Source organism: Chiloscyllium plagiosum, unplaced genomic scaffold (assembly GCF_037043375.1).
Source record: "Chiloscyllium plagiosum isolate Xiang-an unplaced genomic scaffold, Cpla_swu_hap1 HiC_scaffold_6, whole genome shotgun sequence".
In the NCBI taxonomy this organism is placed as follows: domain Eukaryota; kingdom Metazoa; phylum Chordata; class Chondrichthyes; order Orectolobiformes; family Hemiscylliidae; genus Chiloscyllium; species Chiloscyllium plagiosum.
Genome location: NW_028270144.1, coordinates 19,461,137 through 19,478,686, shown reverse-complemented (window position 1 = coordinate 19,478,686; position 17,550 = coordinate 19,461,137). Strand labels below are relative to the sequence as shown.

General features: G+C 43.3%; 1 protein-coding gene and 1 long non-coding RNA gene across 2 annotated transcripts in view; one reads left to right on the top strand and one right to left on the bottom strand.

The window, feature by feature from the left end:
* Positions 1–4,197: 4,197 nt before the first annotated feature.
* On the bottom strand, positions 4,198–10,720 carry LOC148149719 (uncharacterized). The gene is made up of 2 exons (XR_015757403.1): positions 10,608–10,720; positions 4,198–7,705 (listed from the first exon to the last, which is right to left on the bottom strand). It is a non-coding gene; the product is annotated as an uncharacterized LOC148149719 (long non-coding RNA).
* A 143-nt stretch (positions 10,721–10,863) lies between these two features.
* Positions 10,864–17,550, top strand: part of tm9sf2 (transmembrane 9 superfamily member 2) — a 64,817-nt gene continuing 58,130 nt past the window's right edge. Inside the window, exon 1 of the mRNA XM_043691298.2 lies at positions 10,864–11,044. Coding sequence (XP_043547233.1) covers positions 10,904–11,044 — 141 coding nt within the window. The 5' untranslated portion in view covers positions 10,864–10,903. The remainder of the gene's footprint in view (positions 11,045–17,550) is intronic.

Here is a 17,550-nt window from a genome sequence, read left to right as displayed (position 1 = left end):
ATGATGGTAGCTACGGTTGATGAGGTAGTTAAGGAAAAGAATGGAACCAATATTGAGCAACCGGAGCAGTGGGTGGCAGCATGTAGGACAGAGAGGAAAGGGGAATTTTAAACCAAAGAAAGTAGGAATGTCGACACGGTCAGTTACTGTTTCCGGGGTAAAAGGGGAGGGATTTACTGTTCCAGTATTTCAACCTCTGATGATAGAAGGTCCTAAGGATAGGGTCACAAGGGAATTGTTGTATATCCCTGATATAGGAAGTAACTTACTAGGGAGAGACTTAATTATCCTCTTAGGACTGGAGATTGGAATTCAGGAAAAGAATTAGTTGTACAAATGGCAATATTGACAGAGGATATGGAGAGAGAGATAGACCCTATTGTATGGGCTAGGGAAGGGAATCATGGAGGACTACAGATCCCTCCCCTTGAAGTAAATTTAAATAGGAAAGGGGACATTGTCTGTGAGCGACAATATCCCATTTCCATAGAAGGTACACGAGGACTACAGCCAGTAATTGAGGGACTGATTAGAGATTAAGTAAGATCCCCCATGACCACAAATGGTTTAGTGTGATAGATTTAAAGGATGCCTTTTGGGCTTGAGCCTTGGCGGAGGAAAGATTTAGGACTATCCCCCTATGAAATCTTATTTGGATTACCTTATCTGGGAACGAATGGAGAATTGTTAATTCCCGAAACTAAAGATTTGTTCTTAAAGAAGTATATACAGGGCTTGTCCTCCTCTCTGTCTTTCCTCAGGAAACAGGGTTTATTGGCACAGACTCCACCCCTTGAATTCACCGTTCATCCCATCCAGCCGGGAGATTGGGTTTTAGTAAAATCATGGACAGAGACTAAATTGCAGCCGGACTGGGAAGGGCCATACCAGGCTCTTTTAACTATCGAAACGGCAATAAGGACGGCGGAGAAAGGCTGGACTTACTACACTCAGATCAAAGGGCCAGTGGAATCTCCAGTTGAGGAAGAGGTCTGGACAGCTGAATCAACACAAGACCCGCTGAAACTCAGACTAAAGAGACTTTGAGTAACTGATTATACAGTGGCGATGCGAGCGCGGGGATTATTTCTGTAGGATTGTATATTAAGTTGTTTTGTGCTTCAGCATGATGTTTAAAGTACTGGGAATGCTTAGAGTTATGATGCTAGCCCTCTTAGTATTGGGATTTTGCATTCCCGTACCCAGTTTCTATTTTGATAATCTGTTTCAAGTCCTTTACCTCTATAATTTTTATTACTTTAGGATCAGCGGGAGGGGTGAAAGGTTGTATCTCATTATCCAGTAATTCCACCCATTTTCCCTGTCCTACGCTAATTCGAAAACAACAGCCCACAAAATCCTTCCCATTTGCTTTCATTTCTATCCCAAATGTTTCATTTAATTGTATCTCATAGTTGCCCCCCCCAAAAAAATTGCTTCGTGCCATGTTGTTTTCTTTGTTGTCAGGTATATTGGGTTACACTTTTTATCGGGACAATCGCGAGCTGGTTGGAAGGGGGTCTGGTGTACTGTGACGAGACCATTATACCAAGTACCATCCCCATAGGACTTAAGATGTATCTCAAAGCTGCGATACTGTCCCTGATTATCTACATCCCCACAATTCACTAAGCTGCATGCATCAGCGTCTATTACTTGTGGATTATCAGACTCAGGAACCATTAATAATACATATGAAAATGATATTTGGCCCAGGTGGTTTCCTTTCCGCTCGGGTGGAAGCGAGACAGGAAGGGCATGAAATGTATGATAGCCCTGTATCAGGATGAGACTGCATGGAATGATAGGAATTGTACCTATCTCTGATGTTCCCTCCCTTGGAGAAGAAAGATGTACAAGCTCCCCCCACATTTTCCGCCGCAATTGGAAATCACACGTTGTGTGTGCGTAGACGAGATACAAGTCAGTCTAGAGATTTGGGGGAGCTGAAATTATGTACAGAGATTAAAAATGTTACCGAAACGGAGAAAGGAGGGAACTACTCAGCACTAAAGGTTCCCCGAGCGGATCTGTGGTGGTACTGTGGAGGCAAAATATTGAGACCCACGCTACCTCTAGATTGGAGAGGGATATGTGCAATTGTACAATTGGCAATTCCATTTACCCTGGCATTTGAGAAGGAAAAGATAGTAGGGAAAAAGGGAAGGGGTAAGAGATCACTGTAGACACTTCTTTCGATGACAAGATTTATCTCGATTCGGTAGGAGTCCCTGGGGTGGGGGGCGGGGGGTACCTGATGAATTCAAGGCTCGTAACCAGATTGCAGCAGGCTTTGAGTTAGCTCTGTTTTGGTGGGTAACAATTAATAAAAATGTAGATTGGATAAATTACATTTTCTATAATCAGCAGCGATTTATAAATTATTCAAGAGATGCGGTTAAAAGAATATCAGACCAACTTCATGCGACAAGTAGGATGGCATGGGAGAACAGAATTGCCCTTGATATGATTTTAGCAGAAAAAGTGTGTATGTGTGTGTGTGATGTTAGGAGGAAGCTGTTGTACCTTTATTCCTAATAACACTGCACCTGATGGTTCAATTACTCGGGCCTTAAGAGGATTGACTACCTTAGTAGAGGAACTGGCTGAGAATTCAGGAGTAGACACATCTCTCACGGGATGGCTTGAATCCTGGTTTGGAAGATAGAAGGGGGTGGTAGTTTCCATCCTTACTTCCCTGATAGTAGTAGTTGGGGTATTGGTGGCCATTGGCTGTTGTATCATACCCTGTATATGAGGGCTCACCCAAAGTCTGCTTGAGACAGCCTTAATGAAAGATGCCCCTAAAAGGAAATCAGGCAAAAGAACTTTATTAACTAAATAATGAGGGGATGAGTGAGACCAAGATGGATGAAATCTCCGGAATGATGCTTGCGAATTTCGGGGGTGATGCTTAAAAGAAAAATGCAGAAGATAACAAATGGTAATTAAAGAAAAAGGGGAAATTGTGGGATACAGGTAAATTAATGTTACTTCTGCAATTATAATTGATTATATAAAAATAAATGAACTCACATCAGTGTATAACTGTTTCAGCCAGGAGCTGAGTCAACAAGAATGGAAACGATGTGGAGGAAATGCATAATTTTTTTTTGTATTAGCTAAAAATGTATGCAAGAAAGAAACGGGACTGCAAGACAATGGTAGAAATACAGGCACTAGATAAAATGCTGTGAAGAGAGGCAGTTAAATTAGATATGCCTGTATAAACAGTAGGTATAAACATCTGTTTCCCACTTTTACAGAAACACAGGAACAAACCCCAATTAAAAGGGCTTAGTGATAAGATGCTGTGAGGGGCAGCACAGATGGAGGGAGTAGATAATGGTAAGCAAAGAATGGGATCAGGTCAAATGGCCTTGTGAGGTCAGAAATAAGCATTTTGTCACAGACAAGGCCGGATGGGTACCGGTCTTAGGGAAGTGGAGGATATAAACGGTGGTGGGGGGGGGGGGGGGGGGGACGACAATGAATTAAGAAAAAATATGTAGGAACCAAATTATATAAATATCGAGTATTTGTTGAATTCAGGGTGTTTTGTCCCTGCTTTGTGGACATCACACCCACTTGCAAGTGTAAAATAAATGACACTACTGATTCAGATCTTGTCTTGGACTGAAATTATTGAAGTGAGTGAGCTTTGTTTCTCACATCGATGAACTTATTGATCAACTGTCTTATAAAGTCTAAACCACAAACAGCAAAGACCCCAAAACTGATCCCTTCTAGTCACAAAAGCACCCCTTGACCATTACCCTCAGCTTCCTGCCACTCAGCCAATTCTGGATCCAATTCGCAAAGCTTTCTTGGATCAATGAGCTCTTACCTTTGCTATCAGTGTCCCATGTGGGACCTTAGAAATTTAAAAGGACAAGGAGACACCAGAGCCCTTGTAATATTCCTTAGGCCTTCAGTAAAATTTCAGCCTGCCTTCAAGTATTCCTGTATTGCTCCCACTTAAGTTTGAAAATCAGTCACCTGCACATTCCGATCTTCAGTGATTACATTCAATCCACTTACACGAATAAATGTACTCTGCACTTGTTTGCACTATATTTTTTTTTCCACCACCCATGTTGTCTATGTGCAGGTGTGAGACACAGTGAAAGACAATAAATGTACAAATCTTTATTCAATTTCCACTACCAGGAAGAAAGGTAACACCAGAGTGGCCAGTGAGAGGGCATTGCTGCATGATACTCCTTTATTTGCATACAGGCTGTAAAATTCCCCATTATCTTTCTTCCAATATTAATTTAATCAAAGCAGCAACACACAGAATATAGCTCATCACACTGTTCAGCTTGTAATACTTCTCTTAATGACAAGGATTTCAAGCCAGTACATCATGATACCATGTACACATTAAATTACACTCTAATTATGAACTCTGCAAAATGTTTTTCTTTCTTTTGTTTGTCTGGGGGTTGTAAAACTAAAGACAGAATCTGTGCTAAGATATTATGTCACACTTCACAGCCAATTCCCTACTTTGTAAAAAGCAAACCTAGCTGAATTTCACGGAACACACAAAAAACTCATAAATGACCACTAAATTTATTTTTGTCATTGTTGGTTCAAGGTTTAAAATTAGCTAGAATACCCACACAAGTTTCATTCCACAGCACAATGGTAATTTTTAAAAATCAGTGAACAGTGCATCAAGAACATAGCTGACCTTTGTTCTTGAGGTAGCAGACAATGCAATAGGTAGATGAAGGTGGGGGAGGTGATAGGTCGGCGAGGAGGGTGGAGTGGATAAATAGGAAACATAAATGGGACAGGTCTGGGGTGATACCGAGTTGGCGGCTTGGGACTGGATGTCCACGGTTAATCCAGTGACCAACTAACCACGGAAATCTACTATAAACCCACTAACTCCTACAGCTACCATGAGTAGACCTCCTCCCACCCTGCCTCCTGTAAAAATGCCATTCCTTAGCCCCAACTCCTCTACCTCTGCCACATCTGTTCCCAGGATGACCAATTCCACCAAAGAAAATCCCAAATGGGCTCTATCTTCAAAGACCGCAATCTTCCCTCCCACATTATCAATGATGCCCTCCAGCACATCACCTCCATTTCCTGCACTTGCATCCTTGAACCCCACCCCTCCCAAGGACAGAACCCCCTAGTCGTCACCTCCACCCCACCAACCTCTGTATACATTGCATCATCCTCCGCCACTTCCACCACCAACAAACTAGGGATACATTTCCCTCCCCACCCTTATCAGCGTTTCAGAGATAGCATTCTCTCCGCAACTCCCTTGTCAGATCCATGCCCCCCTGCCAGCCCACACTCCACTCCCAGTACCTTCCTCTGTAACCACAGGAAGTGCAAAACCTGTGTCCATACCTACCCACTGACCTGCGTCCAAGGCTTCAAAGGATCCTTCCACAATGACAGAAATTTATCTGTACTTCCACCAATGTCATTTACTGTATCTGTTGCATCTGATATTGTCTCCTCTATATCGGGGAGACAGGACACCAACTTGCAGATCATTTCAGAGACACCTTCACCAACCAACCCCACTGCCCCATGGCTAAACATTTCAACTCCCACTTCTACTCTTCCAAGGAAATGCAGGTCCTGTGCCTCCTCCATCACCAAACCCTAACCACCCTACACCTAGAGGAAGAATGCCTCATCTTCAACCTGGGGGCCCTGCAACCACACGGTTGTGGATTATTTGTGGATTTAACCAGTTTCCTCATTTCCCCTTCTCCCACTTTATCCCAGTCCCAAGCCTCCAACTCAGCACCGCCCTCTTGATCTGTCCATCGTCTTTCCCATCTATCTGCTCCACCCTCCTGCTTCCTGGATGCTGCCTGGCGTAACCTGCACCTCAACTCCACTCACTTCCTTTGACTCATTTTCTCTCATTCTGTTCCCTGGTAAAAATCTGTCAATCATAATCTTTCAATTAAACAAATGACTATTTCTGTTCTGGAGAAATGGGGGCAGGAAAGTCGAATTCCAGATTGCCAGTTTCAAAACAAAAGCTCTCCTACTGGCCACTTTGGTGTTTCCTTTCTTCCTGGTAGTGAAAAATGAATAAAGGTTTATACACCTGTTGTCTTTCACTGCACACAGGTGCTGGGTAAAAAAAAAGCACTACCGCTGTTAGGCGGTAGTGTGGGGAATAAAATAAGAAAAAAATTGAAAAAAAAACAAAAAAGGAAAACAAAAGCTCTGTTTAAGACATGAAGAGGCAGAATTTTTTCCTCTCGTTATTAATCTTTGGATTTCTCTATTCCCAGAAAGTAGTAGAGGCTGGGTCATTGAATATGTTGTTAGACAGATTTTTGATCTATAAGTAAACATTAGAACAAGGAAAAATAGGCCTTTAAGCCCCTTAAGCTTGTTGTGCTATTCAACAGGTCATAGATGACCAGCCCCAATTTCTCTTTCATGCCAGTGTTATGAAGCTGTAGAGGTACTGTCCCTTTAAGAGTTGAAAAGCCAGCAAAGCTGCCTGACACCGCACAAAGTGTTCTGAGCAAGGTAACAATGTAACACATGGTTGATACAGAGAGTGTAGTGGGTTGCTATGAGACAAAAACAAATGCAAATTTGGGGAATCTGTTTGAATTATGCCCTAGGATACCAAACTCTAAACACGTTTGAATTTAGTATTTTCATAATATTAAAACCAATTAAATGATCCGAGGTTTTGGGGTATAAAACCGGACATATTTGAACAGTTGAGAGAAAAGTACCAAAAGACCAACAGATGTAGGCTGCTAGTTTAAGAGCTCTCTGAGAGGTACCTGTCTGGGGAAGGAGTTTGCAGAGCAAAACAAGGAAATTGACCTGGAGAGAATCTACAGACGAAACACTACAAAGTTGACTGGTTTTAAAACATGATTTTTTTTTTGTAAACCTTAATCGGAATTTCTTTCTAAAATTGGACTAGCATCATAGAGTGGAAGGTAAAAGATAGGTTTACGAGAAAGGAATTGTACGTAGTTGTTGGTTTTAATATTCTCTGTTGTATTAAAGAACAAAGTTGTTAACTTTTACTTTAAATATTTACCTCTGGGATTGCGCCTTGCTTCTCAAATTCTAACAGATTACAGCATAGGGTGAATCTTTTCTGTGCTGCCGGTTTAAATTAGCAAAGGGGTTTACCCCGTGTCGTTAAGACTAGCTCCTTATAGCCCTCAAGTCTTCAACATTTCAAAAAAAAAAGTTGAATTGAATTAGCCTTATTGTCACATGCACTCAAATGAGTAGTGAAAAGTTTGTAAGTCACCACTTACAATGTCATCTTAGGTACAGCTTCTTCCGTTGCAAGATTAGTTAGTGTAACAATATCACCAACACACAGTGCCATCTTAAGTACAAAGTACATAGGTACAATCCTTAGTAACAGAATAGAGAAACGAAGAAAAAAATTACATTACAGCTCTACACAGTATAACTTAGGTCAGAAAAACAAGAAGCAAAGTTAAAAAGACTTGTCACAGTTTCTCTCCAAGGGCTGTCCACAGCAGACCAGCACAGGGACCTCCACGTGTTCTGACTACTGATTGTTGTCACACTCCATAATGGGCAAGTGCTCCCGCACCAGGTCGTTGTCTTCCCCACTCCAGGTCACTGGCATACCTGCTCTGGGTCACTGGTGTCTCCGCTATGGACCAAATCCACTTCAGAGGCCAGGGCTAGATGTCTGAGGCTGCAAGTCCAAGAAGGTAGAAGATGAGAAGAAACTCACAGAAGGGAGAAAAAGAGGGAGAAAAAAAAGAAAAAGAATGGGCAGAGGGGATGAGCTCTGGCTGGACTGCCCTACTTTACCGTCATCTTATCTACCTTTTCTTTAATACTTTCAGAGTTCTAGCCTTCACTTTCTCTGGGATAGTGAATTCGAGACATTCACTACATTCAGAAGAAATTCCTTTGATATCATAGTTTTAAAGGAGTATTGTGTAACTGTGTCCTTTTGTTTGAGAAGTCCCCACCGGTGGGGACATCTTCTCAACATCTACCCTGTCAAGGCCCCTCAGCATCTTGTCTGTTTCACTGAGATCACCTCTTACTCTTCTAAACTGGCCGGTAATTAGCCCTCAAACAGCATTCGTAAAACAGTTTATCTGGTGACTTATATCACAATTGTTCGTGGGACTTTAATATGGGAATGCATTTTCTATATCAGGGACAAGGTTTAAAGAACGACTTTATTGTCTGCAAAATGATGCAACAGCCCGAGGTCAGGAAAGGTGCTCTATAAATACATTGAAATTTCAACCCAAGTTTTGCACTGAAGTTCTAGATTGGACTTTGAAAGAAACTTTTAAATTATTTATTCTTTTACAGAATATAGGTATCACTGACTGAGCCAGTCATCTTTAATTATCGTGAGAAGGAGGTTCTGAGACATTGCTTTAAAATAGTGCAGTGCATGTAATGTCGGTACATCCACTGTTGGTAGGAAGGGAGTTCCAAGAATTTCACCCAGTAGCAGTGGAGGCATCATCAACATATTTCCATCTGAAGGTGGTGTGGAGTTGTAAGGGAACTCTCATATCATGACATTCCCATGCATCTGCTGCCCTTGACCTTCTTAGCGATGGAGTCTGCAGATTGGGATGGCCGAAGAACACTTAAGTTGCTGTAGGGCATCTTGCATATGATACACTGCTGCTCCTGCCACTCTGATGATAACAGGAAGTGAACACTTAACTTGATGGATGGGGTGCCAATCAAGATTTGGCACCATATGAATAATGAGTGAAAAAGACCCCCTGATCCATCCAGCCTGTGGTCCAATTGTGACATTTTGTGTATCAGAATGTATTCACAACCACCCAAGATTCCACTATACATTCCTCTGGAAGGATGGAAAAGAAAGAAAAAAAAGATTAACAGTGGTTAATCACATTCTTCTCCCAGGCAATCAAAACTACTGTATATATGGGGTGTGGGCGCTTGCACTCCCTTTTTGAATTCCTTAAAAACCTTCTCCTCTGTTTTTGGTTGCACTTCAGGCCCACACTCCTGAACTTTGGGCACCCTGTGCGATGGAAGAAGGATAGGTCAGAGGATCTCCTTGTGGGTCTGCTCCAGGACCTGGCCAAACTGGCCATAAACAGGTCCAGGCAGCAGTTCATGGAGGGAGTCATTAGTGCCAATTGCTTGCCCCTCTTCCACAGGTATGTCAGAGCCCAGGTGTCCCTGGAGAAGGAGCACATGGTGTCCACCAACACTCTCGAGATTTTCAGGGAAAGGTGGGCACCATAGGGAGTGGAGTATTTTGTTTCCCCCTCCAACTCTGCTTTGACTGGATTCCTGCCCTCTCCCTAACTGTTTGATCACACAGCATTGTCCTCTGAGAAGGGCACTGCTTGTCACTGACCACTTGGGTGTCTCCTTTCTTCCTGGAGGTGGAAACTGAATAAAGATTTATGTATCTGTTGTCTTTCACTGTATCTCACACCTGCACACAAACAACATGGGTGCCAGGGGAAATATAAACACTACCACAGTTAGGCAGTAGTGTGAGGGTAGAAAAAAAGGAAAAGAAAAACATTTTAAAAAAACACTAACTATAACAGCAGGTTGGGTATGGCACCTCCTGACTCACTAAAGCCTGTCCAAGGTCTGTATCAGGCACATGTCAAAAGTCTGATTAATATCACCACTTTCCTTGGAACAGTATAGCTCCGACAACACTCAAGAAGTTCAATACTACCCAACGTAAAGCAGCCCACTTGTGGCACCTCATTCACAACTTTAAATATTCACTGTCTCCATCATTGATGCACAATGACAACTGTCTGTACTATACAAGAGTCACTGGTGAAGGGCTTATGCCTGAAACGTCTCCAGCTCCTCGGTTGCTGCCTGACCTGCTGTGTTTTTCCAGTGCCACACTTTTCAACTACACAAGAGTTGCACTACAGCAAGTCTCGAATTCAACCCTGTGGAAAATTCAAGGGCTACAATGGGAAATAACACCACAAACAAGTTTCGAACCAAGCTACAGAACATTCTGGCTTGGAACCAAATCACAATTCCAAGGTATTGACTCAGTGAAAATGAAGGAACACCCCTAATTGTGCTCGGTGGGTGTTTCAACATAACATGAACTGCAACCGTTCAAGAAGACAGCTCATCACTTTCTGCAGGGCAATTAGAGAAGGGCAGTATGCATGGCTTTGCCAGCAATACCCAAAACCCACAAATGAACTGAATAAAACCCCCGTCAGAAACTATGTGCAGCCCCTGGTTGAGGAATTCGCCAGGGCAAACCAAAAATGCCCCGGAGGACAAAGCAGTTCCACGCTCTGACCTGGGAGACCCGAAAGGTGGTGGTCGAGGAGCAGTAGCGAATAGGGCGGGTGGAGTTCACAACCACTTCAGATCATAATAGAGACCGAGCGGATGCTGCAAATCAAAAACAAAAAAACAGTGGTTGCGGGGGGCAAAAACTCAGCAGGTCCGGCAGCAGCTGTGGAGAGAAATCAGAGTTAAGCCGAAAGGCTCTGAGGAAGGGTCACCGGACCCGAAACGTTAACTTGGATTTCGCTGCCAAACTTTTCCAGCAACTTCTAATTTCAGACCATAAACTGTTTCCCTGCCTTTGGTCACTAGTCTTGACGAATTCTCGCTCATTCTTCGTTTCGGGTGTAATTCAAAGAAACCGAAACAGACAATCAAACACGCCGCTGACAAAAATTTAACCGTCACAATGGAGGACTCATCCAATATCCCAGAGAGCAGTGCGCAGAGCACGGATGACGTGTCCGGTTTTGTGACGTTTCGCGGTTGGGGAGTTGTGAGAGGGAATCGGTGAGAAAGGGGATTGGTGCGCGCGCAGCCAGAGAGGGCCGGCGGCCGGCCGTTAGTGAGCACCGGCTGAGGGGAAGGTCGGGCGATGGCGTTGGATGTCTTCAAGTCTCGTTCACCGATCCCGGCGTTGGTGCTGCTGGCGGCCGCCCTGGGAATCGCTTCGGGTTTCTACCTGCCGGGCTTGGCCCCTGTCAACTTCTGCGAGCCGGAGGTCGGCGATTGCAAGGTAACCTGCGGCGAGCCCACTTTCCCAACCGCCTTGCCAACCCTTGCCAACCGCCTTAGCAACAGCCCCCTCGGGTGGGTGAGAGAGAAGGGCGGCTGAAAAAACCCCCTCGGAGTTCGCGGTGTCAAGCTCTCAGTCCCGCCGGCCATAAGCAGCCTGGAATGGACCTTGTCTCTCAAACACTGCCTGAGAGAGCAAACTCTCCAGAAGATATTTTTCAACTTTCCCAGCTGCAGGGCGAAAGTGAGGACTGCAGATGCTGGAGATCAGTGTCTAGATCAGAGTGGTGCTGGAACAGCACAGCAGGGTCAGTTCAGTTCAGTTCTCCCGAAGGGTCACTGGACCCGAAACGTTACCTCTGCTTTCACTCCACAGACCCTCCGAGTTTCTCCAGCAATTTCTGTTGTGTGTGGGGAAGGAGCCCAATTCCACGGCTGTCAGAGGGCTAGCACAAGCAAATGGCCCAAGTTACTTCCATTGGCACAACCACAAGATTTTTTGCTGCCTGCTCACCACAAGCTTAGCAGATGGAATATCCTTCCAGGCCCCCGACTGTTCCACTTCATCCTTGGCCAGTCTGTCAACTTCTTTAAGTTTGGGTCATTCAAAATTCTGCTGAAATGTGCATGCAGTCCCATTCATCCATCGACCCTGGTCCTTAATGCCATACATTGGCTGCCAGTCAAGAAAGGTCTTTTTTAAAATAGAATTCCTGCTTGGCCTTATCCTTCTGACTCTCATTAATATCCTTCAGTCCAGAACCCAGGAGTGTGTTGCAATACTTTTCGCTTTTCTGAATGAGTGCAGATCCAACATTTAAGAATCTCAACACCATCCAGGACAACGTATCCTGCTTCATTGGCACCTTCATTGGCACGTTCATTCACTTCAACACCAGTACACAGACGCAGCAGTGTGTTCTATTTAAGAGATCTGCTGCAACAACTCGCCACAGCCTCTTAGCCCTTTCAAACCTGTGACCTTTACTGAATAGGAAGACAAGTGCTGCAGATGCGTAGGAACACTACCACCTTCAAGATTCCCTTCAAATCCTACCCCTGTCCTGAAACCACATTATCATTCATTCACTATCACTGGATAGAAGTCCTGGAACCCCCTCCCAAACAGAATTGTACATCAGGTGGACTGTAGTGGTTAAAGAAGTCAGCTCACTACTACCCCATCTGAGGCAATTAGGAATGGGGACTAAATGCTGGTGAATTTAGCATAATGCTGTGAATTAAAATAAACACTCTGATTTATCTACACTCCTTCACTTCTGGCTTCTTACAAATCTCAGGTTTCATTTGCTTCCCTCCTGTCTGTTGTGTCCTCAGATGTCTGAGCTATAGGCTCTGGAATTCACTACTTAAATCTCATCACTTTTCTATCTCACTGACTTTATCTAAGATGCTCCATAAAATCTCTTTTGGTAAGCATTTAATTAATTGCTTTTACATCACTGCATCATGTTCCATTAACTAATGTCTCAATGGAATGTCTTCATACATTTTTTGTTAAGCTGTAGAGGAGCTGTATAAAGATCTGGGTATGTGTGCATATATAATGGTCAATTTCAGTATTTGTGTGTTCTGGGATGGTTCTTTATGCTCGGAGTAGTTTTGATCAGTGGGTCACATATGCCTTTTCACTCAGATATGTTTTGACACTCCAGAGACCTGAGCACCAAATTCTGGCTGATGTACCCTGTAGCTGAAGGAATTGTAATGAAGGAAATGCTGTCTCATGGAATAGACATTAAATTAAAAGTACCTCAATCCTCTCCTAATTATAATAGCTCCCATGGCACTAAATCAAAGAGGAACCATGGCATTCTCCAAATTATTCTTGACAATATTCATCTCTTGACTAACATTCCTCAAAAAGCTTTGTCTGATCACTTTATAAAATGTTTGTGCTTGTGGGAGTTTTCTGTACACAAATTATCTGCAACTCTGACTTCATTACATTTATACCTATTTCATTGGGCTTGACACATCCAGAGGTTGTGAAATGTGCTGTATATATTTTTTTTTCCTTTGGGTGTGAATTAAGTTTCATTAAGTATTGTAAGCAGAAGGAGGAAGTCGAGGGCAAAATAAAGGATGTGACCTGAAGTACCTGTTCTGCAATATTATCTATGAGCATAAGAGGTGTGTAATATGCATTTTGAAATTGTTTATGTACCTGTAAGATGAATATTTTGTAATTATCAGTCTTTGACAGAAGTCAACATGGGACATTTGGCTTAAAATACAGAATATTTTGTAAAAGTTTACCTCGATTTTCATGGATCAAGCTGTTGCAATTAATGCACGAACAAAAGAAATAGGAGTGGGACTGGCCAAACAGCCATTTGAGCCCGCTTCACCATTCAGTGAGATTGTGGCTGATCTTCTACTTCCACACTGTTTTCCTGGATTGTCCCCTCTATTGCTTGATGCTTTTCTCTATCAATAAGGAGGTGATGGCTGAGTGATATTATTGCTTGACCATTAATCCAGAAACTCGCTAATGTTATGGGCATCCAGTTTCGAATCCCACCAAGACAGATGGTGGAATTTCAATTTTTAAAAATTGAAATCATTGTCAGAAAAGCCCATCTGGTGCACTAATGTCCTTCAAGGAAGGAAATTTGCCATCTTTACCTGGTTTGGCCTACATGTGACTTGAGAACCACTGCACTGTGGTTGATCTCAATTGCCCTCTGAACTTAGTTAGCCATTCAATTGTACCCATTGCTACAAAGTCTGAAGGAAATGAAAATAGATGGATCACTTGGCATCGACGTAGGCAGTGGAAAAGACAATGGCAGAAACAGCCCTGTCAACCCTGCAAAGTCCTCCTTATGAACATCTGGGAGCTGGTGCCAGAATTGGAAGAGTTGACAACAGACTAGTCAGGCAATATAGTCATACTCACGGAATAATACCTTACACTGTTCCAGACACTCCATTACCATACCTAGTTATGTCCATCAGCAGGACAGACCCAGCAGAATGGTATACTGTCAGGAGGGAGTTGTCTTGTGAGTCCTCAACATTGACTCTGGACCTCATGAAGTCTCGTGGCTTCAGGTTAAACATGGACAAGGAAACCTCCTGCTGATTACCACGTACCATCCTCCCTCAGTTGATGATTTGGTATTTTTCCATGTTGAACAACACTTAGAGGAACCACTGCAGATGACAAGGGCACAAAATGTATTCTGGCTGGGGGATTTCAATGTCCACCACCAAGCAGGTGGTGAGGTAACCAAGAATAGGGAAAAACATACTTGACCTCATCCTTACCAATCTGCTGCCTGCATCAGTAAGAGCAACCACCCCACAGTCCTTGTGGAGATGATGTCCCGCTTCACATTGAGAATAATCTCCATTGTGTTGAGTGGTACAACAGTTATCACTGTGCTAATTGGGTTAGACTTCAAACAGATCTAGCAACTCAAGACTGGGCTTCCAAGAAGGACTGTGGGCCATCACCAGTAACAGAGTTGTACTCTATCACAATCTGTAATCTCACGGCCGAGTATTTCCCCTACTCAACCATTACCATCAAGACAGGGAATTAGCCCTGGTTCGATGGAGAGTGTAGGAGAGAAATGGGACCAGGCGTACCTGAAGGTGAGTTATCAATCTGGTGAAACAATAATACTTGCACACCAAACAGCATAAGCAGCAAGTGATAGAGTTGAGCGATCCCACAACCAGTGGATCAGGTCTAAGCTCTGCAATCCTGTCATATCCAGCCCTGAATGTTGGTGGACAATTAAACAACTCCACAAATATCCACATCCTCAATGATGGGGAGAGTCCAACACATCAGTGAAAAAGATAAGGCTGAAGCACTTATAGCAGTCTTCAGATAGAAGCGCTGTATGGGTGATCCATCTCGACCTCCTTCAGTAGTCCCCAACATTACAGATCTCAATCATCAACCAGTTTGATTCACGCCTCGCTATATCAAGAAACGGTTGGAGATGGGCCCTAAAAATATTCCAGCAATAATAGTGAAGGTTTGTGCATCAGAACGTGCTGCTCCTCCAGCCAATCTGTTACAGTACATATACAATACTGACATCTTCTCGACAACGTGGAACATTGCCCAGCTATGTCCTGTGCATAAAAAGCAGGCCAATTACTGCTCCATCAGTCTGCTCACGATCACCTGTAAAGTGATGGAAGGTGTCATCAATAGTGCTATCAAACAGCACCTGCTCTGCAATAACCTGCTCAGTGATTCCCAGTTTGGTTCCACCAAAGCCACTCAGCTCTTCACTTCATTACAGCCTTGATTTAAACATGGACAAAGTAGCTGAATTCCAGAGGTGAGATGACATCAAGGCTGCATTCGACCAAATGTGGTATCAAGGAGCTTTAGCAAAACTGGGGGCAAACTCTCCACTGGTTGGAGACATATCTGGCACATCTTGAGCTGCTTCATTAATAGCCTTCCCTCCATTATACGATCAGAAGTGGGGATGCTCGTTCATGATTGTACAATGTTTAGCACCATTCACGACTCCTCAGATACTGAAGCAGTCCATGTTCAAATGCAACAAGATCTGGACAATATCCAGGATTGGGCTGACAACTGGCAAGTAACATTTGTGCTGTGCAAATGCCAGGTTATGACCGTCACCAACAAGACTCAATTTAATCACTGTCCCTTGACATTCAATGGTGTTACCATCACTGAATTCCCCACTATCAACATCCTGGGAATTATCATTGATCAGAAACTTGACTGAACTCGCCACATAAATGCCGTGGCTATAAGAGCAGGTCAAAGGCTAAGAAAACTGCAGTAAGTAACTCACCTCCTGACTTCCCCAGATCCTGTCCACTTTTGCAATGCAAAAGTCAGGAGTAGGATAGAATCCTCTCCCCTTGACTGGATGAATGCAGCTACAAGAACACACAAGAAGATTGATACCATCCAGGATAAAGTAGCCCTGACACCAGTAATTGGCACGACATCTACAAGCATCTACTCCCTCCAACACTGATGCTCAATAGCAGCAATACGTACTATCTATGTACTGCAGAAATTCACCAAAACTCCTCAGACAGCACTTTCCAAACCCATGACCACTTCCATCTAGAGTGAATCATAGAATCCCTGCAGTGTGGAAACAGACAATTCAGCCTGCTGAGTCCACACTGCCCCACTGAAGAGCATCTCATTCAGACCCATTACCCTGGCTCATCCCTGTAATGCTGCATTTCCCATGACTAATCCACCTAACCTGCACATCTTTGAACTATGGGAGGAAACCAAAGCACCTAGAGGAAACCCTCGCAGACAAAGGGAGAGCGTGCAAACTCCAAACAGGTAGAATGTGGCAGGAGGAGCAGGAGAGTGCGGATGTGGTAGGAAGAGATTTGGGTTGGAGAGGAAGATGCAGGGGAGTGATGATGTAGCGGGATGAAGGGGAGAGTGAGGATATAGCAAGAAGTGGGGGATGGAGAGGGAGAAGTGAGAGAGGTGAGGAGGGGGTAATAAAGGCATGGTCATATATTGTGAAGATGGGGAGCAGAAGTAAGCACATGAGAGGGGGCATCCTCCTCCAATTCGGCTGCATCCCATTCAAACCTGAACCTATTTAAATACATGTGCAAGAATTTAAGTAGTATGTAGTACACATGCACTGTTGACAGCAAACGGAGCCTTCTGGCTTTCTTAGGAAAGTAAACAATTTCTCATTTCTCCACACTATTCCATGTTCTAAATGGTTGTGTACTTAGTTAGCATTTCCAGATCCCCTTAAGTAGCTTTGTTTCCCCCTTGCACCTCTCACTCCCACCTAGTTTGAGTCACCTGCAAACTTGAAAATATCATGTTTAATCCTTGGATCTAAATCACTCCTCAATAATTGGAACAGCTAGGGCCCAGGTCCTAATCTTGTGGACCCTATTATTAGTCATAGTCTGCCAATCTGAAAATGACCCATTTGGTCCAACTTTGTTTTTTGTCCATTAACCAGTTTTCAGTCCACATGAATATTTTTCCTCAGATTCCATGTGCTCTGATTCACTCCACGCTATATCAAGAAACGGTTGGAGATGGGCCATCATGGGTAATCTATTGTGTGTGAACCTATTGAGAGCCTTCTTAAAATCTAAATATACCACATCCATCTGTTTCCCCTTATCTGTAGGTAATTGTTTTCTCAAAAAAATTCTGTTGGTTTAACAAAACTGATTTCACTTTCATAAATCAATGTTGACTCTACCCTTTTACCAAATCTTTTGTTATAGATTGTAGTATTTTTCTTGAAACTGATATTAAGCAAACACATCTGTAGTTTCACTCTTTTCTATCTCCGTCCCTCCTTTCTATAAACAATGGAGTTACATTTGTTATCTTCCAGTCTGTCAGGGTCATTCTAGAGTCTGTTGAATATGTGATTATGACTGCTAACACATCAATATCTCTATGGCCACCTCTTCTAACATTCAAAGAAGTAGATAATCAGGTCTAAAGGACTTTTCTGTTTAAAGTCT